This window comes from Pygocentrus nattereri, chromosome 13 (genome assembly GCF_015220715.1).
Source record: "Pygocentrus nattereri isolate fPygNat1 chromosome 13, fPygNat1.pri, whole genome shotgun sequence".
Lineage (NCBI taxonomy): Eukaryota > Metazoa > Chordata > Actinopteri > Characiformes > Serrasalmidae > Pygocentrus > Pygocentrus nattereri.
This window is the reverse complement of record NC_051223.1, coordinates 18,686,699-18,712,520: the sequence shown is the minus strand read 5'-3', so window position 1 is coordinate 18,712,520 and position 25,822 is coordinate 18,686,699. Positions and strand designations below refer to the sequence as shown.

Sequence of the window (25,822 nt, the reverse complement as noted above, 5' to 3'; positions counted from 1 at the left end):
GTCTCCATGTAAAGGAAGGAAGAAGAATCATTTATTCTTCACTGACTGCAGAAAACATTTTAAAAAGTATTTATCCATCCATCCATCTTCTAAGCCGCTTCTCCGTCAGGGTCGCGGGGGGATGCTGGAGCCTATCCCAGCAGTCTTCGGGCGAAAGGCAGGATACACCCTGAACAGGTCGCCAGTCCATCGCAGGGCAGACAGACAGACAGACACAGACAGTCACTCACACACTCACACCTAGGGGCAATTTAGCATGTCCAATCGGCCTGACTGCATGTCTTTTGGACTGTGGGAGGAAACCGGAGAACCCAGAGGAAACCCACACAGACACGGGGAGAACATGCAAACTCCACACAGAGAGGACCCCGGTCACCCGGCCGGGGAATCGAACCCAGGCCCTCCTCGCTGTGAGGCGACAGCGCTACCCACCACGCCACCGTGCCGCCAAAAAGTATTTATATATACTTTATAATATTTTAAAATACACACACACATTTTCTAAGCCACTTCTCCCTCAGGGTCGCTGGGGTGCTGGAGCCTAACCTATATATATATAATTTTTTTTTTTATCTGCCCTGCGATGGACTGGCAACCTGTTCAGGGTGCATCCTGCCTTCCTCCCAATGACCGCTGCACACACACGCACACGCACACACACACACACACACACATATATATATACATATGTGTGTGTGTGTGTGTGTGTGTGTGTGTGTGTGTGCGTGTGCGTGTGCGTGTGTGTGCACGCAGCCCTGAATAGATGCTTTTTTTTCTCCACAGTGTTAGCCATGTTTATGTTTAAAATGCATTATAAATACACTGTACAGCTTGTTCTGTACTATTTTAAAACTATGACCACATAGGTTTAATTAAATAACCTTCAGAAATGTTGTTATCATCGCAGAAATTGGACCACTTGCAGTTTTATTAGTCTCCTCTTGGCTCTCACCTGTGCAGTCCTAACCTTTAGTATTTATGCTGATCCCCACAGCGCCTTTCGGTTTGAACAGCTCTCTGTGGAGCTCACCTGTGTCCGGTTTGACTGAGCAGCTCTAACTACGGCCGTCCCTCGGTAAAGCAAGGCTTGTATATCCGGTAGGTGGCAGTAGCAGCAGCCTTGCAGTGCGCACTCGCCCATAAAGTCCCCAAAGAAGAAGAATCATGCGCTTCAATGCGGAAAAACATCAGAAAGAGAGAAAAAGATAAACAGATCAGTTTCTAACACAACAGAAAGAGGAAGAGACGCTGGTTTATTTCAGTTTTTGTTCAGCTGCAGAGTTCGCCTGTATAATATAACAGACGTTTAGTTCTCTGGTTTCGCTCCACGGCGCCGACAGTGAAGTTCAGTCTGTTTACATCCGGGCTTTAAACCGGACCCCCGCAGTCTCATCAGCGCGTTAACCGTCCAACTCGGCGCTGCTTGGCGGCCGAGGAGTCTGCGGCTTACGCCCCTCATCCAGCTCAGCCGCGGGGCACAATGCACAGGAGGGGAGTCGGAGCCGGAGCCATCGCCAAGAAGAAACTGGCGGAGGTAGTTGATGGTGGTAGCTGGCGTTAGCTGGAGGTAGCTGGCGGTAGATGCTGGAGGTAGCTGGCGTAGGTAGCTGGAGGTAGCTGGCGGAGGTAGCTGGCGTAGGTAGCTGGAGGTAGCTGGCGGTAGATGCTGGAGGTAGCTGGCGTAGGTAGCTGGAGGTAGCTGGCGGAGGTAGCTGGCGTAGGTAGCTGGAGGTAGCTGGCGTAGGTAGCTGGAGGTAGCTGGCGGAGGTAGCTGGCGTAGGTAGCTGGCGGTAGATGCTGAAGGTAGCTGGCGTAGGTAGCTGGAGGTAGCTGGCGGTAGATGCTGGAGGTAGCTGGCGGTAGATGCTGAAGGTAGCTGGCGTAGGTAGCTGGAGGTAGCTGGCGGAGGTAGCTGGCGTAGGTAGCTGGAGGTAGCTGGCGGAGGTAGCTGGCGTAGGAAGCTGGCGGTAGCTGTAGGTAGCTGGCGGTAGCTGGCGGTAGCGTTGTTTGGGCTACAGGACGTGCGGGTCACGGTGGGGTTTGTGTACCTGGTTATGCTTCTGTAAACACTGAAACGAAGAGAGTTTTTCATATTGACGGAGAATGTGTCGTATATGGTTCTGTACAGAACCTTGTTGAAAAGGGTTCTGCTGTTGTTACGATGTCAAGCTTGTAACATTAAAAGAACCACTTTTGGTGCTGTATAGAGCCATTTTTCAAAAAGGTTATGTACAGAACCATTTACAGCACAATTGTCATCAATCTGAAGAACAGTTTCACCAGGTAAAGAACCATGTAATTATGTATTGGCTCCGTATAGAACTCATGGTTCTAAATAGAACCATTTCCTTTACTAAAGAACCCTTGATGAACCATATTTTAAATATTGTAGGGTTAAAAATGCAGAAAAGGGAATAAAGTGGATATATTTTAGAGCAGTATCTCCTAAACCTGCACTTCAGGTGTACCGTTACACTAAATACATCAGATATGAGTCTGACATCACCGGCATAATCTACACTTTACTGATCTCAGAAATTCAATTTAAACAGTAAAAATGTTAGTAATACTCAAAACTGAAACATCTCAACATTCAACTTCTACTAGTAGGGAAAATATTTTAGGATGTAAGATTCTTCAGTTATTGCTAGTAAGAATTCATGTTTGTCTCAATTTTTAATTGAAGGAACAATTAACTTAAGTTTTCATTTTAAATACAATAACTTTAACATTTAGGCAAAAAAATTCAATGGTATCTTGTGGATTAAATAACAAAACATGTTGGTGCATTCAGTTTGAGGTTTGCCTCTCATTATTCTTTCATTGTTGTAGGCCAAGTACAAAGAAAGAGGAACAGTCCTGGCCGAAGATCAGATCGCACAGGTAAGAGTAAAGAGGGCACTGTTCTCACCTCTCCAAGACATGGAAATATACTTATTCATTTATGAAATATTTAAATCAGTAAGCGGAACAGCATCACAGATTATGCTGAATCGTTGGCCTGACCTTTTTTCTCTGTAGATGTCTAAACAGTTGGAAACATTCAAAACTCATCTGGAGGAGTTTGCCAGCAAACACAAGCAAGAGATTCGAAAGAATTCACAGTTCAGGGTTCAGTTCCAGGAAATGTGTGCCACAATAGGAGTGGACCCACTAGCGTGTGAGTACTCATATCCGAATGTGTTTATCCAAGCTGTTGGTCAAGTTTGAGGTTCAATGACGCTAATTAAAGTGGCTAATTATTTTATTTCAATCATAGAAAACACACACACACACACACACACACACACACACACACACACACACACACTTCTAAGCCACTTATCCTTCTGGGTCACGGGGGGGAGGGGGCTGGAGCCTATCACAGCAGTCATTTGGTGGAAGGCAGGATACACCCTGGACAGGTCACCAGTCCATCACAGGGTAGACAGACAGACATATACATTCACACTCATACCTAGGGGCAGTTTAGCATGTCCAGTTACCCTGACTGTGGGAGGAAATGGGAGAATCCAGAGGAAACCCATGCAGACATGGGGAGAACATGCAAACTCCACACAGATAGTAACAATCATAGAATATTGTTACTTAAATCTAAATGTAATATTACATTGCTCAGTTATTGTTCAGTATGTACGTCTTCTCATTATATATTTTTCTGGTGTTATTTTGAACAGCTGGTAAAGGATTCTGGTCTGAGATGCTTGGAGTTGGAGATTTCTATTATGAGCTTGGTGTACAGATAATTGAAGTCTGCCTTGCTCTAAAGCACAGAAATGGCGGTGAGTTACATTTAGATCTAACTGTCACAGCACATCTTGATGTGCTTTGTATCAATGAACCACTGAGTTTAAAAGCAATGTGTAATGCATTTATATATGAACACATTATGGAAATCTAAGAAATGAATGAAGAATGCACCTACAAGGTAAAACCATTTTTTGTTCCAATAGGACTCATTACATTGGATGAACTTCATCAGCGAGTATTAAAGGGAAGAGGCAAGTTTGCTCAGGACATGAGCCAGTGAGTGTCTTCACTCTAAAATGTTTAACCTTAGTAAAAAGCTTTAAATAAGCTGGGAGAAAGTAGGAGAAATGTGTGTTAAGAGTCTCAGTTTCTGTCAGTTCTATACAAATGTTGAGATGCACATATATATTTTTGTTCACCAGAGACGATTTGGTACGGGCCATCAAAAAGCTGAAAGCGATGGGGAACGGTTTTGGAATGATTCCTGTTGGAGGCTCCTATTTAGTTCAGTCTGTCCCAGCTGAGCTCAACATGGATCACACTGTTGTTCTTCAGCTGGCTGAGGTAATCAGTACTGAAATTATAGAAAGGGACTAAACTTGCCTACACTCTTTAAGAAGATGGTTCTTCAAGGGTTCCTTAGTAAAGAAAATGGTTCTATATAGAACCATAGACACTCAAAAAATCTAATGCATGATGGAAAATGTGCCGATACAAGCTTGTGACAGTGGCAGAACCTTGTGGTGCTATATAGGACCCTTTTCAAAAAATTTCTAGATTGAGCCATTATAACACATTCTCCATCAATCTAAAGAACACTTTCATGATGCAAGGAACCCTACAATCATGCAAAGGGTTATTTGAATGTTCATGGTTCTATACATAAGCAGTTTCTTTACTAAAGAATCATTGAGGAACCATCTTTTTAAAGAGTGTAGTTTGTGAGATTTGCGCAAATATTTCTGTAAAATACTTTCCGTGTTTTGCAGAAAAAGGGCTACGTAACGGTGAGTGAGATCAGAGACGGCCTCAAGTGGGAGAAAGAACGGGCATGTCACGTACTTGTAAGTTTTCAAGAAGAATACATTATGTTGAACTTTGATAAGAAACCTAAGGAACACACTAAAGCTATGACATGGTTTTCCCATGTTCAGGACCACCTGCTGAAAGAAGGTCTAGCGTGGCTGGATTCTCAAGCTGCAGACGAGCCACAGTACTGGCTGCCAGCCCTGTTCTCAGAACTTTCGTCTCGTGATGTCACAGCTGAGGAGGCTAACCAGATGACACCATGACCAGAAGAAATGACTCTTTATAAACTGAGCAATCAGCCAGGTTGAATACTGTCCTTTAAAGTGCTGAAACTACAACATGTAATAAGTGCTTCCTTAACATGCGAGTGTGAAAGCTAACTGAAAGAATAACTGTCTTGAAATGGATAATAAAAGCATTTATTTTCTGTAGAAATTTCTATAAATATTTGTTTGCTTTTTTTTTTTTTTTTTATTCAGTCACCAAATAAGATGCAGGTGTACATTAAAATACATGGTTTTAAAATCCTTTAAAAATACGCATGCATTATATTTAGAATTACAAATAACATCATTAAATGCTAAATGTCAGGTCAGATTTTGTGGTAGTTTTTGGTCCACATATTAACGTTTGGTTTGATGTTTAGGTCTCAATTACACTTCTTTAGGAAAATCAATATTGATGAACATCTTTCCAAGTTTTGACTGAGTTCTCTTGAATGCTTATTCAACACACTCATAATCATCACTGTCATCCACTCAGGGAAGGGGTCCGGAGCACAACCAACATTGCAAAATGTTCTTCCACATGATCTGTACAATTATACTTTTCCCCTCAGAGAGGTCTCCAAATCTCTAATCCTTACACAGTGTAGCTTTAAATAATTAACTAATGTAAAATCTTTCTCTATAGCATACTATGAGGCTTTATCTCCAGCCTGACCCTAATTCAGCAGCCATCATAAAGGATATAAAGCATCACAGTTTACAGTCTTTTCTGGAAGCTTATTTCTACCACAGAAAAACCCTGTTTTTTCCCTCTTACTCTGCAAATTTGACCTTTTAAAATAACTTTTCAAAAAATAACATTTTTAATATTTGTATTTTTATGTATTTTTTCAAAGTAATTACTTAAATATTTCAATATTCTCAATATTTGATGTTTTGTCAAAATAAAGACTTACCCAAAACTGATTTCTCAAAAGTGTAACCTATGCTAAATTTTAAGGAAAATGTACATTTCATATATAAACACACACATATACATGGTTGTAATTTTTGACATATAGCTGCTATTTGTTTTCCTCCACAGCTTTTGGAACATTGTTCAAGTAATAGCTTTCTCATTCTTTGATAAAGGGCCGATTCATTTAAAACCTAAAAACAAATCTTTTTTTCCTGTGAGGTTCCTCTTTTCATGGTATTTTCATCCTAGATTTTAATCAGTCATACAGAACTCTGTGGCTACTTTGTTTATCTACTAGTTCCAGGTTTTGATTTGCATTTTGAAGAACCTCCAGTACATTCATTTGAAAAAGTTCTGAGTGCAATATGTGAGGTTCATGCACATTAAAAAGTTTATTTTTATTGCTCTACATATTATTATAGCAACTTGAAAACCACCACAGTATTGAGAACATCTAGAGCTATAGCTGCATTCGACACGCAGCATGTCAGTGCTTCTAATTTTTTAAAAATGGAAGAAATAAATATAGTAAAGTATTTAAGTAGGTAGGAATATCTAGACATTTGCACCAATTTACACAATTATTCATGTTCAATTATTCATATTATTTTCCATAGATGGGCCTTGATGGTTTCTCCCCGTGACTATTACTCGTGGCCGTAGACGTGATCTTCAAACTCCTGCTGTCCCAAATCATCACAGATCAAAGTACAGAAAGGACAAACCTTGTGAGATTGCTCGTGCATTGCCAGTTCATCTTCACTGATATCAGGAAAACTCTCCTGGCAATGACGGCACACCATCTGTTAATAAAGATCAAGAATTACATGTGAATTAGGACAAGCGTACTAACATAATTTGCACCAATTTTAATGATGATAATGAATATGATAAGTATGTGTCTATACATAAGAATTACCTTGTCAGTGGGATTTCCTAGAAAACAGAAATAAGACATTTATGAAAACACTAGGCCTAGGCTCTTAATCCAACTTCACAACTAATTGTCAAAGACACCATTTTATTTGTTCTATATGCCTGTACATTACTCTGTATTCAACTAACTGAAAAGCAGATTACTTACTTTTATGTGATTTTTCAAACACTTACCAGAAAGCCCAGGGATGTTCTCATAGTAATGTGAGGCTGACTGGGGTTGCTGCAGTGAGTTGAATGGGTCAGTAAAAGATGGACTGAGAGGGCTGGGTTGCTGCTGAGAGACCGCAGCTACTGATGCGAGCTGAAGTTCATATAATTGCGTTTGTAATTTCATTACTTCTGCTTTGAGTTCCTGTCAAAGAAAGACCAAGATAATGTCAAACTATACTCTGCACACACGACTATGGTAAACATGAGATCTAAACCAACAGGAAATCACCTCATTTTCTTCAGCAAGTTTTTCCTTTTCTAATCGTGCAATTTTGGCCATGGTTGCCTGTTCATCGATTCTGCTCTGCGCTTCCTCAAGCTGTTTCTGTAACGACATGCAAGGGTTAAAGGAGCAGTCTGGTGAAAATTTTAATCTTCCACTTTTCCCGAATGCAGTCAATCAGCCAAGACATGTTTGGTGACAAAAATTTGCTTGATTAGTTTAGAACTGCACTAACAAATCTAATGTTGCTAATGAACACTGAACGCCAGTTCAGTGCAAATGGTGTCAATACATGCCAAAAAACTGTCAACACTACAAAAAACTTTTGTATGGCTAAAATAAGTGGCAGCCATTTAGAATAACCAAAGAAGAATCACTTCTTTCTTTAGCACAATTTGGCATTGTTCCAAGCAAGACAAACAAAGACAGGGCTAAAGGAATTTGTGGATGCACTGTACAATAAAACGGGTAGAGAACCACAGCGACCGTACCCAGAAAATAAATGTAATGTCCTATTACAAATTTAAGGACCATATTTTCTGCACAAATGAGCCTGACCACATATAAATGTAAACCCATATACAAATAAAATAAAATAATATATATACTAATTTACACACTATATGAAGAAATGCTTCAGTTTGAAGCTGGACCCACCTATTTGCACAAAGCTATACAACAAAGACTGAGAGAAAGTAAACAGCACTTACTTTGGATTCACCTCTTTGAGGTGTCATTAGTAAAAAATGTACTGGGTATAGCTGTAAATTTTAGACTATCATTTTATTTGCTAGTTTGTGGTTTATTACCAAAACGCACACCAATTTGCACTTGTGTGCATCAATGGGAAATCAGTGGTAATATACCAGATTTTTTTGAATGGAACACAGCATCTAATTTTTGTGGGTTTACTATTTGATATGCAACTTTAGCTCAGTAACAGTAAGCAAGCATTAGGTGGTGTTGTGTTAATCCTACATATCAGCATAGCGACGTTTTACAGCACAACCTGGTTCCCCAGCCTCCCGGAGTATGAAAGATGTTATGCAAATGAGAATGTAGTTCCAATTTTAGCTTAAATATGTAAATAAGGTCTGCCCATGCCATTTTACCAAATTCTGTTTTTCTAAACAAGTTTACGTAGCTTACCGACATAATGCGAAGCAAATAAATGAATATTTGGGCACGTATTTGTGGAAACAGTTTTGGTGACCAGTGTTTCTAAGCACCATTAGCCTTGCGGTTCCAGTTCTAAAGAAGGAAATCTTACTTTTTGCTCAAAAGTGGTCGTTAAGACAAACATAAAGTTAAGGTTTTAGTTTCTTTAGTTCTTTAGTTTTGTACTGGAGCTATGACACTTAGTAATTAACAAGTAATTAACAAGTAATGGAAGCTTATACCCCATGAATTACCAACTAAATCAATATGCCTCACACCACACCCATATGTTAAGTAAAACAGACTTGCAAATCTCAAAGAGAGTCAAGTGGCACTTATAAGTTTCCATTGTTTGTCAGCTACATTAGTCTTACAGCTCCATTGCCAAACCAAAAAAGCAAACCTCAAGCACCAAACATGTTTTTCTGATTCAATGACTTTGGGGTAACGGGGGAAATGGGGGAAAATATTTCAGGCCAATCCATCATGTTAGGAAAGGTAAAGGTAAACACAAGGTTTTGATGATAAAACACAAAACAAACACCTCAGTCTGGCTCCTGTCCACCTTCCTCTCCTTAGCCACCGTCATTTGTTCAAGTTGCTCCTTCAGCTGTCTCAGCTCCAGCTCAGCTTTATCGGCACGTTTGTTTGCCTCGTTGCTGTTCGCAATCTCTTTGCGCAGCGTCCCTCTGGCTTCGGTCAGCTGCTCCAGGACAGTCTGAATCTGCACCTATAACATTTTATAGATCACTAGATTTTTTTTCCACAAATCCCAATGTTAGCAATCAATATAAAAATAAAGTGTGAAGTTCTCAGGTGAACACCACAAACTTTTCCACATGTAAATTTTCACACCTTTGTATTACTTTGGTCCCCATCAGAAGGTCCCTGTTCTGATAATCTTGCAAGTAAAGACTTGTTCTTGTCCCGCAGTCCCTCCACCTCCCTCTTCATTTCCATCAGCTCCAAGATTTCCGCATGCAACCTTTCATTCTCTTTCCGGCTACTTTGTACGTCAACCTGAAACAGGAAGACCGTAATCATACAGGAAACAACGCCATCTTTAGTGAGAGAGAAAAAAACATATTGTCTTGTAACCTGATTAAAAAAAAGGCTGAGTTAACATGACGATACTGTCAGACCTGCAGCAGCTGGACATGATCCTGCAGTCTGTTAAAATCCTGTTCGTATTCTTTCACCTTGGGCCTTAACCTGCAGGGACAATAAGATATATATAAGACTATATCTACAATAAGATATAACATTTTATAAGATGATACAATGGACTCATAATTACATACATGACACAGTAGTTACTGATTAAGTCATACCTATTACTTCATAATAAGCCTTAAGATTAATAACTGAATAATAAGCTTGGAATTTAAGGGGCTAAACTATATAAATGTTTATTGATATGTTAACCCTATCAGACCTAATGTACCATCAGTAATACTTTCAGATACTTAATCTCCTTTAACTATTCCCTCAAAGAAGCTGTTCTGCTGAGTAGTACAATGGATGAGCATGTGGAATTGGAGGTTTTTATGTGCTTCAGTGTTGTCTGTCACTATCAAAAAGAAGCACAATTCTGTCTTTATTACTGGGTGGTCTGTGACAGTTTCACAATAAAAAATTCACAGGTGTTTCTGTCTTTTCGTCCACTGTGAGAAGGGAACTCAGTTCTCTTACTAAGAAACATTCATAGAAAAAATGCAGAGAATTTTAAAAATGGACCGACCGCCCCAGAGTCCAGACTTCGACAGCACTGAATGTGTTGTGAGAAGCAGAAAATGCAACCAATGTCTAAATCTGAACTGTGGATGTGTGTAAAAATATCCCTACAGATTCTTTTTTGAAAAACTGAAAGTCTTTCAAAACAATGGAAGCTAATAAAAGGAAAACAGTGGGCACACCAAGTCCTGAAAAAATAATTGAAAATTGTTGAAATTTGTATGTAAATATTTTCTGTTAAATATATATTTTCTGCCTTTTATTGCTAAAAATGAATAACGTGTCCTTATTTGCCCTTTCAACTGGAAAATAAGTAAATGAATGGTAGTCTCTGACTTTCGAACAGAACTGCATAATCCTATTTATGTTTCCTTGCTTGAAAAAATTGTTTTAAAAATTCAATAGCAGCTATTTGCCAAGTCATGGTCTTAATCTAGTAAAACGAATCATATGAAAGGAGCAGATTGAAAGGCAGAAATAGCTGCTTTTTGTTTATATGTTAAAGGGTTAAAGCTCACTGTGAAATCTCAGCCTGCTGGGCTTCGACCTGTTCCTTTAGCAGAACTTTCTCCTCCTTCAGCATCAAGATCTTCTGCACTGCTTTATCATACTTGTCTTGGGAAATGGTCAGTGACTGCAGAGCACAGTCGAATGATAAAAGAGAACACATTATTTATCCATATGTTTACAGTGACTCAAAAACAACAATAAGCTGCATATGCAGTGTTATTGTTGGCACCTCCTGTTCCTGTTTGGTTTCGTTTTCTGCCACAGTGTGGGAGAGAAGCTGCTGCTCTTGGGTGACCTGTTCAACACACTCAGGCTTCTGCTCTTTTGGTGCTAAGGTTCCAGATGTACCGTCTGACTTCAGCTTATCAATGTGCATCTACAGGATATGAAACCACAAGTACCTCAGTGACAGTGTTAAGCAGTGTTACACAACTCAGAAACAGCACAAAGAGATAAAGAACCAACCCTGAGACGGAGAATTTCACGCAACCTTTCCTCCAGCTCGTTTTTCAAAATCAGATTTTCTTCCTTCACTTGTTCCATCTGAGTCAATAAATCCTTTTTCTCGTTCTCCATCTGCTCTGCTTGTTCCTGTAGCCACAACCATACATGATTCTTAAAGAATGCAAAATATTCTGTTACTGTACCACACTCCTAAAAACAGGGGTTCCTAAAAGGTTCCTGGCTTGAATAATATGATTCTAGGGAAAAACTTAGATTAGGTGGAGGTTCTTTAAACTTTAAGAGGGTTGCTTTATACTTGCCTATCTTAATTACACAAATGGGTCTCCATTTGGAAAGGCTCTGTACAGAATCAAAAGTAGCTTTTCTATGCCAGTGGTTGCCAACCCCGGTCTTGGAATACCTCCTGTCCAGCACATTTTAGTGTTTCCCTCCTCCCAACACAGCTGAGCAAACAAATACACTATTAACAATCCCTTCATGACTTGAAATGGGTGTGTTAGAGCAGGAAAACAATAAACGTGCAGAACAGGAGGTACTGCATGACTTGACTACTATAGAACTGAAGAATCTTTTAGACATGGAATGCTGAGCAGCAGTACAGTCACTGTTTTAAAAGCAAGCTGCAAGCCTACAGTATGTAAAGATGTGTCAGACAGGTGTGGGCAAAGATCTAATATACCTTACACAAACACAACCTTAGTACTTAGTTTTTCTAAAAAACCAAGGATGCATTGATCATTAATTATTATTACCAATTCCAACGTCTTTACAGCAGAATTTGCTGATGGACATTTTTTTTATATGTATACGCTGTTTGATGTGCTTTCTGTATGTTTGATGTCTTTATTGTTTTGTTTGGTGTTCATTCCTCCAGCCCCCGTTGTAGTTTTCCAGCATTTATTTCATCATGTCTGACTGTCGTTCTCTCTGTGTTGGCTATTTGAACCTGGACTGTTCTGACCACAACCCTGGATATGCCCTCAATACATCTCGCTTTTCTCAGCGCATGTGTCCACCTCATCGCTCCATGTCACAATCCAGTACTTTTTATTAGCCAAAATTACTATATTAAATAGGCCATTTACTCTTCAATGAGCCAAACTGGCATTTTAAATTCTTAAAGAAAAATCTGCTGCCTATTTTAATAACATTAAATAAAGTACTACAAGTAAGAGGTATTTTGGTGTACCAGCAACATTCAAATACAGTGTGTGTGCACCTGCCTCATGTTATTTACATCATAAACTTGCAAAGACATTGGCTTAATAAAAAAGAATAAATTGGCCAATCTGGAGCAAAAATCTGGCAAATTTATTGTACTATGAGGTTCACATACTGCACTTAACGCAATTAAACAGGCCTAACTTAGGTCTTGTTGTAGTGAAACATGCAGCTTTTTAGTGTTCTTTAACTACTGAAGAGCCATCATATGCTCAGAAAAGAAATCACAATAAATATCGACATACAGCCCACCCCTGGTGTAAGATGGCATTTGTACCTGCCACATGTAGGATGTGTGGGTAATTGTACCTGTGTTGTGATGACCAAAAGGTCTTTCTCCAGGCTGCAGTCTAAGCTTGATTCTGCTGGATTTTGGAAGCAGAACGGTGTGCTGGCTCCTCTGACCTGACCACTGCTGTCCACGTAGCAGAACTGATAGAACTCCCCATCATCCTTAGGAAGGTAGTATTCTACAAGACGAGACACCGATAAACAGTAAAGCTATGGTGTCTCTCTGGTGACTGCTGTGGATGACTCAGCAGCTCCTTAACAGGTTCAAATACTTATGCAACTGCACAACTATTTGTTATGCCCCACCCTAACAGTGTCTAGCCACTGGCTCCAAACACATCACCATCTGCCAAGGAGATGGCAGGTGGTGGGAGACCAGATTCTTAATGAGGTACAAATTACATCACAAGACCTAGTTTAGGATACCCTGGACATGTGATGTGTGACTGGCTCTACTGATGTTTACTGCAGGTAAATCACAACATTAGCTACACACTTTCTTTAGAAAATGGTTCTATATAGAACCATGAACACTCAAAGAACCATTTGCATGATTAAAGGGTTCTTTGCATTCAGAATGATGGAGAATGTGCTGTAGATGGTTCTGTATAGCACCAAAAAGAGTTCTGCTATTGTTATGATGTCAAGCTTGTCACAATAGAAGAACCTCTTTTGGTGCTTTATAGAACCCATTTCAAAAAAGGCTCTATACAGAACTATCTACAGCATAATCTTCATCAATCTGAAGAAACATTTCACAATGCAAAGAAATCTTTAATCATGCAAAGGGTTCTGTGAGTGTTCATGGTTCTATAAAGAGCCTTTTTCTTTACTAAAGAATCCTTCAAGAACCATAATATTGTATTTTAAGTGTGTACCGAGGTCCATTAACACTGGTCTAACATTTCATATTTAAGCATTATCCACTCTCTTACCATCAAAGGCAACCTGTAGTTTGAGGGGCTCAGTCCCATCATGGTTCACAGGAAGCTCCACCCATACGTAGTTGTGGTAGTTCTGAGTTGAACTCCAGCCAACCTAGACACGTAATATACAGGCCATACATTAATACAGATAATATGGGGAAATATGGGACAAATGGGTAATTATGTGATAAATTACATCACAGTTTGTTTTTAGAGTATTCCTAGTACACTGAGTGACTGTATGTATCAAAAACAAACAGATGTAGACCAAATACAGAGAGCTCTACACAGCAACCATGGCACAGCAATAACTCGCCCCATTATGATATTAGATTTTACTGTATTATTGGTTTATTTTTCCCAATTGTCTGATGTTCTTCATGTTCCTTATTTTTAGAAATGATAATTAAAAAATCTTTTTATCTGTCAGCTTATAGTTTTCCCAGTCACCCAGTCTTAGTATAAGCTGAGGGAACAAAACAAGAAAAATGATGAACAAATCTCAAAGCATAACATCACACAGAATGATCCACCTTAAATAGGCCGATCCAGTCCCTGGAGCTGGGGTTCAGCCCTCCGGTCACAGAATAGCTGCACTTCACTGAAGTGTTCGGTGGATACGAGTGAGGAACATCCATAAAAACAACCTGAGAGAAGCAGGAGGACTCCATTCCCAGAGTAACCCGGTCCTCTTCTGTACTGTCGCTCATTTTCAGTCCGGAAATAACAGCAACTTTACCTGCAATACGATCAAATCCACCGTCACAACTCAGAAGCTACTGATTTACACACACTAGTCAGAGGTAAGTGAGGAACTTCAGCCAGTAACTGAGAAACTCAAAACACAAGATGTCTGACTTTAACTACGAGCCCCAAAAACGAAAGTCTAAAACCAAATAAGCAAAACAAGTTTCACTTTCACTCCTATCTCACTCGTCCATTTACTGTGGAGCAAAAACATCAAATAAAATCGTTCTCGGCGTGAGGAGGAGATTTATCAAGGCTGTTATGTCATTATTTCGCACTAGACCAGATAACACGTCGAGTATTTACGTGAAAAACGCGAATAAACTAATAAACAGTAAATCGGTTCAAACCGTCAACATCCTAAATAAGACATACGCAGTTTACTCCTCGGTGATCTCCTCTACGGCTCCGATATCAAACCGAGACAAACTTCCATAAATAACCGCGTTACCTGAACCGTTTGGCGTCTCAGCCCCGCGCGCCGTGACCGTTCACAGCCCCACTTTGTGGCATTTAACGATGGCGCCAAGCATGCTGGGAAATGTAGTTCTGACTGACACCAGCGACACCCGCCGCTCAGGTTGGCGCATTAATGGCAAACGCTTTAGCTTTTTTACCGTTTCTTTACATTGCAAATTCAATTTGAACAAGTACAAATGTAAAAAATAATAATAAATCCAAATTGACGTAAAAACTGAACTCTAACGTCAAAATTTAAAGCAAAACTGAATAGCAGGCATTACATTGTAGCATGTATAGTTTCAGCTTTCAGTGATAGTGATTTCAATGAGTGATAGTGATTTCAATTTCAATGAGTATTTGACTTTTAACCAAATCAGTTTAATGAGGAACAATTCTTACCAGTACAAATTCAATTTTAACACATTTAAGTTATAATTGCACAAGTAAAAGCTTAACTTTGACATGAAATTATTAAATAAAATATATTTGAATGAAATTTTACACACTAAAATGTAATTCCTACCAGTAAAATTCTAATTTAAAATCGAATGTTGACTTTAGAATTTGAGTCATTATACACTGCTCAAAAAGAAGGAGAAGGGGAAGGAGAAGAGGTAGAAGGTTTATGGATGTAGTGAAGGTGGACATGGAGATGGTTGGTGTGAAAGTAGAGGAGGCAATGGATAGGGCAAGATGGAGGCAGATGATCCGCTGTGGCGACCCCTAAAGGGAGCAGCCGAAAGAAGAAGAAGAAGAAGAAAATACACTGCTCAAAAAAATAAAGGGAACAACACAATATAACTCCAAGTAAATCAAACTTCTGTGAAATCAAACTGTCCACTTAGGAAGCAACACTGACTGACAATCAATTTCACAGCTGTTGTGCAAATGGAACAGACAACAGGTGGAAATTATTGGCAATTAGCAAGACGCACTCAATAAAGGAGTGGTTCTGCAGGTGGGGACCACAGACCACTTCTCAGTACCTTTCTGCTTTCTGGCTGATGTTTTGGTCACTTTTGAATGTTGGTGGTGCTTTCACACTCGTGGTAGCATGAGACGGACTCTACAACCCACACAGTGGCTCAGGTACTGCAGCTCATCCAGGACGGCACATCAATGCGAGCTGTGGCAAGAAGGTTTGCTGTGTCTGTCAGCGTAGTGTCCAGAGGCTGGAGGCGCTACCAGGAGACAGGCCAGTACACCAAGAGACGTGGAGGAGGCTGTAGGAGGGCAACAACTCAGCAGCAGGACCGTAGCGGTAGCTTTGTGCAAGGAGGAACAGGAGGAGCACTGCCAGAGCCCTGCAAAATGACCTCCAGCAGGCCACAAATGTGCATGTGTCTGCACAAACGGTTAGAAACCGACTCCATGAGGATGGTATGAGGGCCCGACGTCCACAGATGGGGGTTGTGCTCACAGCCCAACACCGTGCAGGGTGCTTGGCAGTTGCCAGAGAACACCAAGATTGGCAAATTCGCCACTGGCGCCCTGTGCTCTTCACAGATGAAAGCAGGTTCACACTGAGCACATGTGACAGACGTGACAGAGTTTGGAGACGCAGTGGAGAGAGATCTGCTGCCTGCAACATCCTCCAGCATGACCGGTTTGGCAGTGGGTCAGTAATGGTGTGGGGTGGCATTTCTTTGGAGGGCCGCACAGCCCTCCATGTGCTCGCCAGAGGTAGCCTGACTGCCATTAGGTACCGAGATGAGATCCTCAGACCCCTTGTGAGACCATATGCTGGTGTGGTTGGCCCTGGGTTCCTCCTAATGCAGGACAATGCTAGACCTCATGTGGCTGGAGTGTGTCAGCAGTTCCTGCAAGATGAAGGCATTGAAGCTATGGACTGACCCACCTGTTCCCCAGACCTGAATCCGATTGAGCACACCTGGGATATCATGTCTCGCTCCATCCACCAATGCCATCCGCCACCTCATCAGGAGCATGCCCAGGCATTGAAGAGAGGTCATACAGGCACGTGGAGGCCACACACACAATACTGAGCCTCATTTTGACTTGTTTTAAGGACATTCCATCAAAGTTGGATCAGCCTGTAGTGTTTTTCCACTTTAATTTTGTGTGACTCCAAATCCAGGCCTCCACTGGTTAATAAATTTGATTTCCATTGATGATTTTTGTGAGATTTTGTTGTCAGCACATTCAACTTTGTACAGAACAAAGTATTCAATGAGAATATTTCATTCATTCAGATCTAGGATGTTTTATTTGAGTGTTTGAGTGTATTTTTTTAGCAGTGTATATTAAATTTAATATATATAAAAAAAACTAATCCCAATCAGAATATCTTGTTTTGGATTAAAAGCTAAAACAGCTTTCCATGAGCACATGGCATCCAAACACACTTCACATAGCTTTGTTTTAGTTTTATTATATGTAAAATGAGTGACACACAATTGATCGACATAAGAGCTTAGTGTAAGATATATTTTATTTAAAAACAGCAGTTCTACATTAAAATAACTCTGATCAGACAGTTTAGTACAAAGTGACATCATATCATGCCCCAACAATACTGCAGTCTCTCTGATCTTACCCTCCACTAAATGTACTGAGAAAGCACACAATCATAACTCACTGTAACACTAAGCCAGAGGCACTTGAGAGTAAGTTACTGTACATATAAAAAGCACCTTTCTCAGTGTTTCCCTTGCAATGAAGTTACAAACAATTTCAGCTTCCTAAAGGCAGTTCTAGGTAGTGGCTCTTGCTATATGAGTAAATGGAGCTCTATGACGTTATCTGAGAAAATAAAATAGCCCTTAATATGTTATTTTATGACACGAGCAGTAAGAATTATTTCAGGAGCAGATACTGCAATGTAAAAGCAATAAAAAAGTAGTATATATACAGAGGTGTGGTGGCTGATCATCTCAAGAAATTTCAAGTCTTGAAACAGCATCCTTCTCAACAACTCACAAAACAATACATATCAACACAGAGAAACATTTAACACACTGAGGTATAAGCAAATAGCTCAATTCTCCAATAGTGAGTTTCTCCGGTGTATTAAGTGTTTATATATTAAGAATTTGCTTTATCATCCTGGGTTTCCTGAGAACTCCATGGTTTTGTAGAGTCAATATTACTTGATAAGTACTAGTTTTAGGAAGAAGACCATCCTAGATGATCCAATGTGATGTTTAAATGAATGTGAGGCTGCAATTCAATATACAGAAAAAGCCATTGTATTAGACTATTAACACGTAGTTCTGAGTAACTTTATCAGCTGCAACAGTAGATGAGTAGAGGATCTGGGAGAGGTGAATATACTATGGACATATGAAAATATGAAGAAAACACTGGAAAAAGAGAAAAGAATACAAAAATGAACACATTATTATTAATAATAACAACAACAAGTAAATGATAAAGCACTTTTAAAGTAGAGCTGCACAACTCTGGCAAAAGGGGACACATCTGCTACAGTAAACAAATTTAAATAAGCTGTTTTTTATATAGTTTTTCCCCTACAGTATTTCAAATTCAGCAAGTAAACAGTAACTGTGTATTAAACTGTGCAGGTGTAGAGGATGCATTAAATTCCTCTCTTAGAAAATCAACAAAACATGACATTTGACCGCGGTGCTCAAACTGTTGCATACAATTGTTCAGCCTACAAATTTCTGAAATCCATAACCGCTAAAAGATATAAAATCTATAAGTATATAAAATATATCAATATCTCAAAAATTAATACTTAAGTTAATTTGGGCCTGGCACTTTGTAGATCTGTTTGGTCTTGATAAATAAAGAGGCAACTTTGCTTCAGGTTATAACGGATTAGCTTGTCATTTATAAGACATCAAACAAGAACACTGCATAGTATGAGCAACACTTTGCAAAGTACTTTATGAATTTTTTAATTTAGCTTTTAATCTAGAGTTTCTGTGTCATGAATTCAATTTGAACAAGTAAAAATGATAATAATAGTAAAAAATTAAACCTGATCTGTAAAAAGTTAATTCTCAGTACTAAGACTTAAGACTTTAAGACTTTTCTCCTAATTCGCAATTTTTACCAGCAGGAATGAAATTTTAACACTGTAGTTAAATTGTCACACATAAAAATGGCATGTTAAATTTTACATGAATGACTTCCATCCTAACTGTAATCATACATACCAAATCTAATGTCTAGAGTCTTTACATATCAAATTAGTAGTTTTTACAATACTATGATAACTACTTCATGATTTCTGGGTATGGATTAAAAGATAAAAGTAGCTTTCCATAAGCACATGGCATCCAAACACACGTCACACAGCTTTCATTAAATAAGCACATATATAGGTTTTTAACCATGTAGCAAATTAGCAAAGTAAATATTTGTGTGTGAAACCCTACTTTAAAAAGTACTGAACTCACCTCAGCTAAAACTAGCAGCCAGGGCAATTACTATTATCAAAATTAAAATTGTACAGCATATCGCAATCCACATCTTTTTCTGCAAAAACAAACAAATGAGTGAACTTTAGAGTTGGATATGTACATTATTTGCATGTACTCACTAACAACTTATAATAACCAACCTTTCGGCTTTTCCTATCAGAGACAACAGCTTCTGCAGTTTCTGCAACAGCGTTCTCCACATAGTTAGCAGAGTTAATGATGTTGTTTTCAATACGATTAACCATCTCACCCTGCAGACAAAATGAATGAAGAAAGTGGGATGAAACTGGCAGAAGAATTTAGGCGACTGCTCAAACACAACAGCCCCAACATTTTCAGACCTTTTAAGATTTTGGGAGTAAATCTACTATTCATATATTCATATACACTTCATAGCAATTCAGAACTTATTAACCCTATGTTTGACTTTTTTTTCCTTTTCTCTTTCCCCAACTCACCTGGGCCTCAACCTCCATGGCGAGGTACTGGAACATGTCATGAAGGTCTCTGATGCTTCTTTCCAGTTTGAGAATCTCATCATGCCGTGATTCAATCTCATTCAGTGCCTGCTTGGTAGCTTTTGCATCTGTCAAAATCTATAGAAAAATCCCATTAACTAGTGTTAGTAATATGGCATGTAGCCACTTCCTATATTGACCACCACGATATAAATGACAAGTATTAAAGGGCCTATATCCTACATTTTTCTTCCACTTGTGTGGTTTCATGTGTGAAAAAACAATCATATTTCATTTTAAATGGCTAGCTGCCAACCTCTCTAAAGAGGCTTTTTTGTGCTTCTGTCAAAAAGCAGCCCAGACCGACACAATCCTCATAATTTCAGAGTAACTGAGCAGAGCTAACCTGCTGTAGGCTGAACAAGAAGATATATGTAAATACACTAATTATGATGTGACAAAAATGCATTCAAAACAGGCTTTGGGCAGGTTCCTTTTTTTTTTAACAATGGTGAAATTAAACTTTCCATGATATGGTTTCTTTAATAACATGTCTTTTCTATCTACATATTTACATTTTCTTTTTATGTGGGGTGGAGGATCACACTCTGTGTGTGTGTGGGGGGGGGGGGGGGGGGGGGGGGGGGGGGGATGTAATGTATGATGAAAGAAATCATGGATGTCAAGGTTCATGAAAAGGGGAATGATGTAACTATGACTTATGTTTTCATTTCTGTTTTTACAGTTTCTAAGGGAAGTTAATGGTAACTGCAACTACAAGGTGGAAATGTTTTAAAAAGAAAAAAGTTTTTTCATTATGTAAATGATCTTACCACATCAACTCCCACTCCATAGACAGCAGGAAAGAGTATGTATCATTAACAGTGAATCACTCAAATAACTACAATGGCAGCAAACTACTTTGAAGCCCAAATAAAAATGATCTTTAAAGGAAAAGTACAGTCCAGGGGGGTGTTTTGGTCAAAAGTCAAGTTGTCTAAGAGCTCAGACATGTTCCTATTAGGCAACTCTCTTTTTGGGCAGAAATTATCCACATTTACTGAGGAATCCTGCTCTGCTCCTCAGATGTACTCACCAGTGTCAACATGTTCTAGTATCCACATATAAAAACAGCTATAATCTGGAAGAGACTGGATCAAAACCAAATAATGCAAGAAGTAGAGACGCACAATTGGAATCATCCAAGATTGAAATCAGCAGATTTTTTTGGTCCAAACATCAGTACTCAGTCATTTTTTTTTTGGCCAATCTGTGTTGCAATACTATGACATAAATCGTGTGAGGAAGGTAAGCGCACACTGTCTTTAAATGCTGCTGCTGTTACACCTGTTCCAAAACACTGTAGCAAGTAAATATGTATGATTCATTATGCAAAACAGCCAGTTACCTCTTACTTTGAATGTAGTACTTTGTGATTCGTGTTAGATGCCATGTGAAATAGACAACTTATTTTTCATCTCAGAATTAATGGGTCCAAGCAACAGACAGTACTGGAAATGGAGTACTGCGTTTGTGTTCATTTAGACCATCGATCAGCCAAAAAATGTTAATAAACAAATCTGCCAATTTGGCTGAAAAGAAAACTGAACTATACTGAATATTTATATCTGGTGCATCCTTAGTAACAACTATTCTGAAATTATAACCAATTTAAATAAAAACTAATCAAACACTTCACCAGTTCTCAGTTTCATCTCTGTCTATTTAGAAACCTCAAAATTCAACTTCAAACAGGCAACAAAATCAAATAAAAAACATTATACCTGGAGCTTAGGGTGTGGCTTCCTCAAAACTGTATTAATACTATCAGCAGAAATACCATAATAATGCACTCACGTTTTGTGTGAACACATCGGTCTGTCCACTCTCAAGCATTGACTCAAGCTCCTCATCGGTCACATTGTTGCCAGCTGCCATAAAAAAATTTTAAAAAAGATGATAAGAATCTTGCACCTTTTTATTTCACACAGATTCAGCATGACTTTGATGCAATGGAACCACACATTCGATGTCATACTGGAAGATATTAAGCTCTATGATTTGTTATCTCAACAAACAAAACAGATGCTAGAAAGATCCAAAAGCTATCATATTTGACTATACAGTGCTAAAGTCATGTAATCTTGGCAAATCTCACTCTCATTCTGCTACTTTTGTGGGCCACTAACTACTTAGAAATATGAAAACAGTGAAAAGGATGATGTTCAGAAACAATCCCCTGTGGCGGGGTCCGGCAGCATCGGCTCTTAACAGGCTTAACTGCTGAGGAATGATTGAGGTCAAAAATGATGTAAATACAAGTCATGTCCAGTTTTTTACTTTTATAAAAATTGGTTACTTACCATACTGACGTCAAAAGGCCAGTAATTCACAAACACCAGTTTTTGACACAATGTCAAAATGTTAGCCTGTTTAGCTGAGAGGCTGAGTCATAAATTTTTCAGTTATGTTTCAAATGTTAATGAAAACACATTGGTCCCTCAATTACTTACCACTGTCTAGTACATTGGATCTGATATAGTTCACTTTCTTTTTGAGACAGAGCACAGAAATGGTTGGTCTTTTGGGATCTGCCTTAATCATTCTGAAATGCCAGGAAACTTTAACAAAGACCTTTAACAGAATCTTCTGCAGCAATTGTTTACTAAAATGCAAAAATCCAAAACTGCATTTAGGCAAACCTCAATTTTCTAAGCATTATTTAAAGGACACTGCTTAATGAAACGAGAAGAAAAAAAATACTCACTGATTTTGAGTTGTCTCTGTATCCTCTCCACATTTCTGTCTCTGTACCAGGCCTGAAGCGTGTTACAATTCCCCATCACCTCCACAAAATCACGGGACAAGACAGCATGCTGGGAAACGAAGAGAGTCAAAGGAAGTCTGAAGAAAACAACTTCCAACAGAGATGTAAATACAACCACTTCAATCTGTAGAAATTATACAGAGCGTATAAAGAACATCTCTCATAACTAACCTGTGTTCTTTGCATTCTTGTATTTATAGGAACATATTTCCCATCTTCATCTGTTTTTTTGGGTTCAAGACCTACAAAAAAGTTGTCATTTGACTATTTGCTGGAGTTTATTCAAGCAGAGCAAATTTTAATACTTGAATTACAATTCTTACTCTTCAGTTTCTTGTGGATCTGGCTAGCCAGTACTTTGATCTCATCCCGAAGGACTTGAAGTTCCTTCTTCATATCTGAAGCAAAAAAAAAGAAAAACTTAAAAAAGCTTTAGAATTAATTTCTGAATACTAATTATACATACTGATCATTTTAACATTTGAATCTGATGGTTAACTCTCAGTATGTTAAAATGAAAAGAATCTGCCAAACACGTTGATCAAAAAATATATTCGTTATTAACTGTCGTCTGGGAGTGCCACCCCTAAAACAGTTTTCTGCTTGTTCTCCAGTTCAGACACTTTCTTCTTAAGCGTTTCAAGGCCCTCCCGAATCTCTTGGACCTGTAGGGCAAGAAGAAATAAGAATCAGGGAAAGATCAGAGTAGGTATTATGAGTCAACCTACTTCTAACCTGTCAGAAAACAGTCAGGTCTGTTAGTATTTGGACAGTGACAATTTTTGTATACCACCACAATGGATTTGAACTGAAGATGTCAAGATGTGACTGAAGTGTATATTTTCAGCTTTAAAACATGGGGTTTAATAAAAACACTGCATTAACTGTTTAGAAATGACAACCCCTCTAATTTCACAGGCTCAAAGGTATTTGGACAAACCAAGATAATTATAAACACAAGGAGTATTTTTATTCCTTGCATGCAAATCATTTGCAGTGAATGACTGTCTGAAGTCTGGGAACCATGAACTTCACCAAATGCTGTTTCCTCCCCTGAGATGCTTTGCCAGGCTTTACTGCTGTGAAACCCCATGTTATCAGTTTTGCAGCATTTGAAAATTCATTCTGATACTTCTTATAGATCCACTGGATGCCATATATGCCTATGCCATAATACTGCCTCCACCATGTTTGGCAGAAAGTGTGTTACGCTTCAGATCATGAGCCCTTCCTTTCCTTCTCTATACTCTTTCTGTTATTCGGGTACAAGCTAAACTTGGTTTTATCTGCCAAAAGAATCTTGTTCTAGGACTGGGCAGGCTTTTAGACATTTTCTAGCAAAGTCTAATCTGACTTTCTATTCTCGAGGGTTACCAGTGGTTTGCACCTCGAGGTCTGAAGTTCTGTAGGTGCCTCCTGACTCTGACAATGATATGCCAACCTTTTTTAAAATGTCTTTGACTTGACTAAACGTTGTGAACGGGGTTTTCTTCACCACTGTAACAATTCTGCAACCCTACACTTTAGTGGTCTTCCTGAGTTACTGGTGTTGCTGAGTTCACCAGTGAATCCATAAAAGTATCAAATTGTTGATTTGGCCGCTCCTAACGTTTCTGCTGTCTCTCTGATGGGTTTGTTTAGGTTTTTCAGCCTCATGATGACCCAATTCACAAGCATCACCACCTCTTTGGACTGGGAGTTCCAATGAAGAGCTACCAAATGCATATTCAACACCTAGCATAAACTCCAGACCTTATATCTACTTAATTTGTCAGGAAACAATGAGGTAACAGGCCATGAAACTGCTTCATCAGTCAATGGTCCAATTACCTCTGAGTCTGTGAAAATGGAGTGGTTATGTAAAAATTACTGTAATTCCTAAATGGTTGCAATATTTTAGTGAAACCCCTTGAATTACAGCTGAAAGTCCACACTTCAATCACATCTTGACTGCTTAATTTCAAATCCACTGCAGTGCTGCACACAGGCGAAATTACAAAAATTGTGTCACTGTCCAAATATATATGGACCTGTGCCTTTTTTGTGCCCATAAGAAGCAATATTTCTAACGTTACTCACACAAATAAATTTAACCCCTTCCTTGATATGCCTGTTTTTATTGAGACACACTAAATTGAACAAAAAGTGTGTGAAATAAAGCTCTAAACAGCAGATGAACTGAGGGAAGGTCTGAAGTGACAGTTTCACCTTTTAAAGAAACCTCATTCTCTTTGTCCTCCTTCCCTGAGGTCCCTGTGCCAGGTTTTACCATGAGCGCTGTGCCTTCTTCGTCTTCATCTGAACCCTCTGCAGGCTGGAGTGGACGTGTGAATGCATGGGAGACAATTCAAGTCAAAAGACCTTTTACACGTGTTGAACACAAACTCAGTACAGAGGTGGCAACAAACAAACCCGTCAACCAACACTGAACACTGGGACACTGAACACTGGGACACAAGGTCTTAAACGGATGTGAAACCTCTGTGTCAACGCGGCTCAGAGCGGCTATTTTGTATTTTCTTTCTTAATAAAAAGACATAAGCTAACCTATATGTGATAATAACTCTGGATATAACGTTATAACCTATTACAGTCTTAAGCTAGAAGCGGGCAGCGGGACACTGCGAGGTCAAAGCACTTTCCCTAACGGTACCTCACCCAATCCCTATCTTAGCCTGCTAGCTAGACTAACTAACTCAGCTCGCTTTAAACACAGAAACGGTACTTCCATCTCCCAGAGCCCGTCTGCTGCCATTTTCGCGTACATATTAGACATACTAACACTTTATGAAACGGAGGTGCAACAAAACGTACAACAATGTCACATTAGCTTCTCGCTTGCAGTCACAGCTACAAGCTAACCTGCTAACTTCACTGACAAACTTCGGCCAGCTAGCTCGCAGCCCCCGCTAACCCGCCACATTAGACTCCGCGAGTGTCCGGGTCGACTTACATTTCCCAGTTCTTTGGTTCGGTCTCGCATTCTTGCTCCGTTTCTAAAAGCTTTCTAGAGGCCGAATCACTTCATCTAACGCCGAAACTTTGTTGACAACAACAACAGGAGAAGGGAGTTTCCATTCAAAGTCAGTCACCACAGTTGTTCTTCCTCAGGGTTTAGCATATCCACCATTAAAGGCGCTTCATCTCCACCTACTGAGCCTCTCGTTAACTTCTGCTGGAAGCTGTGCCGCTTGAGACAAATGTTAAAAAATCATATAACCTACGAGCGGAACCCACAGGCAGACAGTAGAGGAAACCAGAACGCATGTCACGTG

The 25,822-nt window shown here is 39.3% G+C and overlaps 3 protein-coding genes across 6 annotated transcripts; 1 reads left to right on the top strand and 2 right to left on the bottom strand.

Moving 5' to 3' along the window:
* Nucleotides 1-1,136: 1,136 nt before the first annotated feature.
* snf8 (SNF8 subunit of ESCRT-II) lies at nt 1,137-5,224 on the top strand. The gene is made up of 8 exons (XM_017725340.2): nt 1,137-1,534; nt 2,833-2,883; nt 3,022-3,160; nt 3,678-3,782; nt 3,954-4,026; nt 4,173-4,314; nt 4,740-4,814; nt 4,905-5,224. Exons 1-8 carry the CDS (start codon nt 1,481-1,483, stop codon nt 5,040-5,042), a joined length of 777 nt encoding a protein of 258 aa, XP_017580829.1. The 5' UTR covers nt 1,137-1,480; the 3' UTR covers nt 5,043-5,224.
* Nucleotides 5,225-6,332: 1,108 nt separating this feature from the next.
* Nucleotides 6,333-14,923, bottom strand: calcoco2 (calcium binding and coiled-coil domain 2). 3 transcript variants are annotated; one of them, XM_017725336.2, is made up of 14 exons: nt 14,840-14,923; nt 14,175-14,380; nt 13,651-13,753; nt 12,734-12,894; nt 11,204-11,329; nt 10,968-11,114; nt 10,747-10,862; nt 9,637-9,706; nt 9,350-9,514; nt 9,039-9,224; nt 7,343-7,438; nt 7,075-7,255; nt 6,884-6,900; nt 6,333-6,767 (listed from the first exon to the last, which is right to left on the bottom strand). In XM_017725336.2, exons 2-14 carry the CDS (start codon nt 14,349-14,351, stop codon nt 6,612-6,614), a joined length of 1,701 nt encoding a protein of 566 aa, XP_017580825.1. In that variant the 5' UTR covers nt 14,352-14,380; nt 14,840-14,923; the 3' UTR covers nt 6,333-6,611. The 3 variants fall into 3 exon arrangements, with proteins under 3 accessions (XP_017580825.1, XP_017580826.1, XP_017580827.1); XM_017725337.1 differs by having other exon boundaries at nt 14,764-14,849; XM_017725338.2 differs by lacking the exon at nt 14,840-14,923 and having other exon boundaries at nt 14,175-14,557.
* Nucleotides 14,924-17,284: 2,361 nt separating this feature from the next.
* stx4 (syntaxin 4) lies at nt 17,285-25,806 on the bottom strand. Of its 2 annotated transcripts, none has more exons than XM_037544416.1 (11): nt 25,501-25,806; nt 24,748-24,861; nt 23,113-23,212; nt 22,871-22,945; nt 22,719-22,789; nt 22,488-22,596; nt 21,578-21,651; nt 19,721-19,858; nt 19,403-19,513; nt 19,239-19,317; nt 17,285-18,173 (listed from the first exon to the last, which is right to left on the bottom strand). In XM_037544416.1, exons 1-10 carry the CDS (start codon nt 25,528-25,530, stop codon nt 19,240-19,242), a joined length of 900 nt encoding a protein of 299 aa, XP_037400313.1. In that variant the 5' UTR covers nt 25,531-25,806; the 3' UTR covers nt 17,285-18,173; nt 19,239. The 2 variants fall into 2 exon arrangements, with proteins under 2 accessions (XP_037400313.1, XP_037400312.1); XM_037544415.1 differs by having other exon boundaries at nt 23,113-23,214; nt 24,757-24,861; nt 25,501-25,803.
* Between the last annotated feature and the right edge of the window lie 16 nt (nt 25,807-25,822).

Coding starts and splice junctions, on each gene's coding strand:
- calcoco2 (XM_017725336.2), bottom strand. CDS start 14,351: ATGAGCGACAGTACAGAAGAGGACCGGGTTACTCTGGGAATGGAGTCC. Junction 9,515..9,636: donor ATCATGTCCAGCTGCTGCAG/GTCTGACAGTAT, acceptor TTCCTGTTTCAG/GTTGACGTACAAAGTAGCCG. Junction 7,256..7,342: donor AACTTGCTGAAGAAAATGAG/GTGATTTCCTGT, acceptor TTTCTTTGACAG/GAACTCAAAGCAGAAGTAAT.
- snf8 (XM_017725340.2), top strand. CDS start 1,481: ATGCACAGGAGGGGAGTCGGAGCCGGAGCCATCGCCAAGAAGAAACTG. Junction 1,535..2,832: donor CCAAGAAGAAACTGGCGGAG/GTAGTTGATGGT, acceptor TCATTGTTGTAG/GCCAAGTACAAAGAAAGAGG. Junction 4,027..4,172: donor TTTGCTCAGGACATGAGCCA/GTGAGTGTCTTC, acceptor TTTGTTCACCAG/AGACGATTTGGTACGGGCCA.
- stx4 (XM_037544416.1), bottom strand. CDS start 25,530: ATGCGAGACCGAACCAAAGAACTGGGAAAT. Junction 22,790..22,870: donor GATCCACAAGAAACTGAAGA/GTAAGAATTGTA, acceptor ACTTTTTTGTAG/GTCTTGAACCCAAAAAAACA. Junction 19,859..21,577: donor CCGATGTGTTCACACAAAAC/GTGAGTGCATTA, acceptor ATTTTTCTATAG/ATTTTGACAGATGCAAAAGC.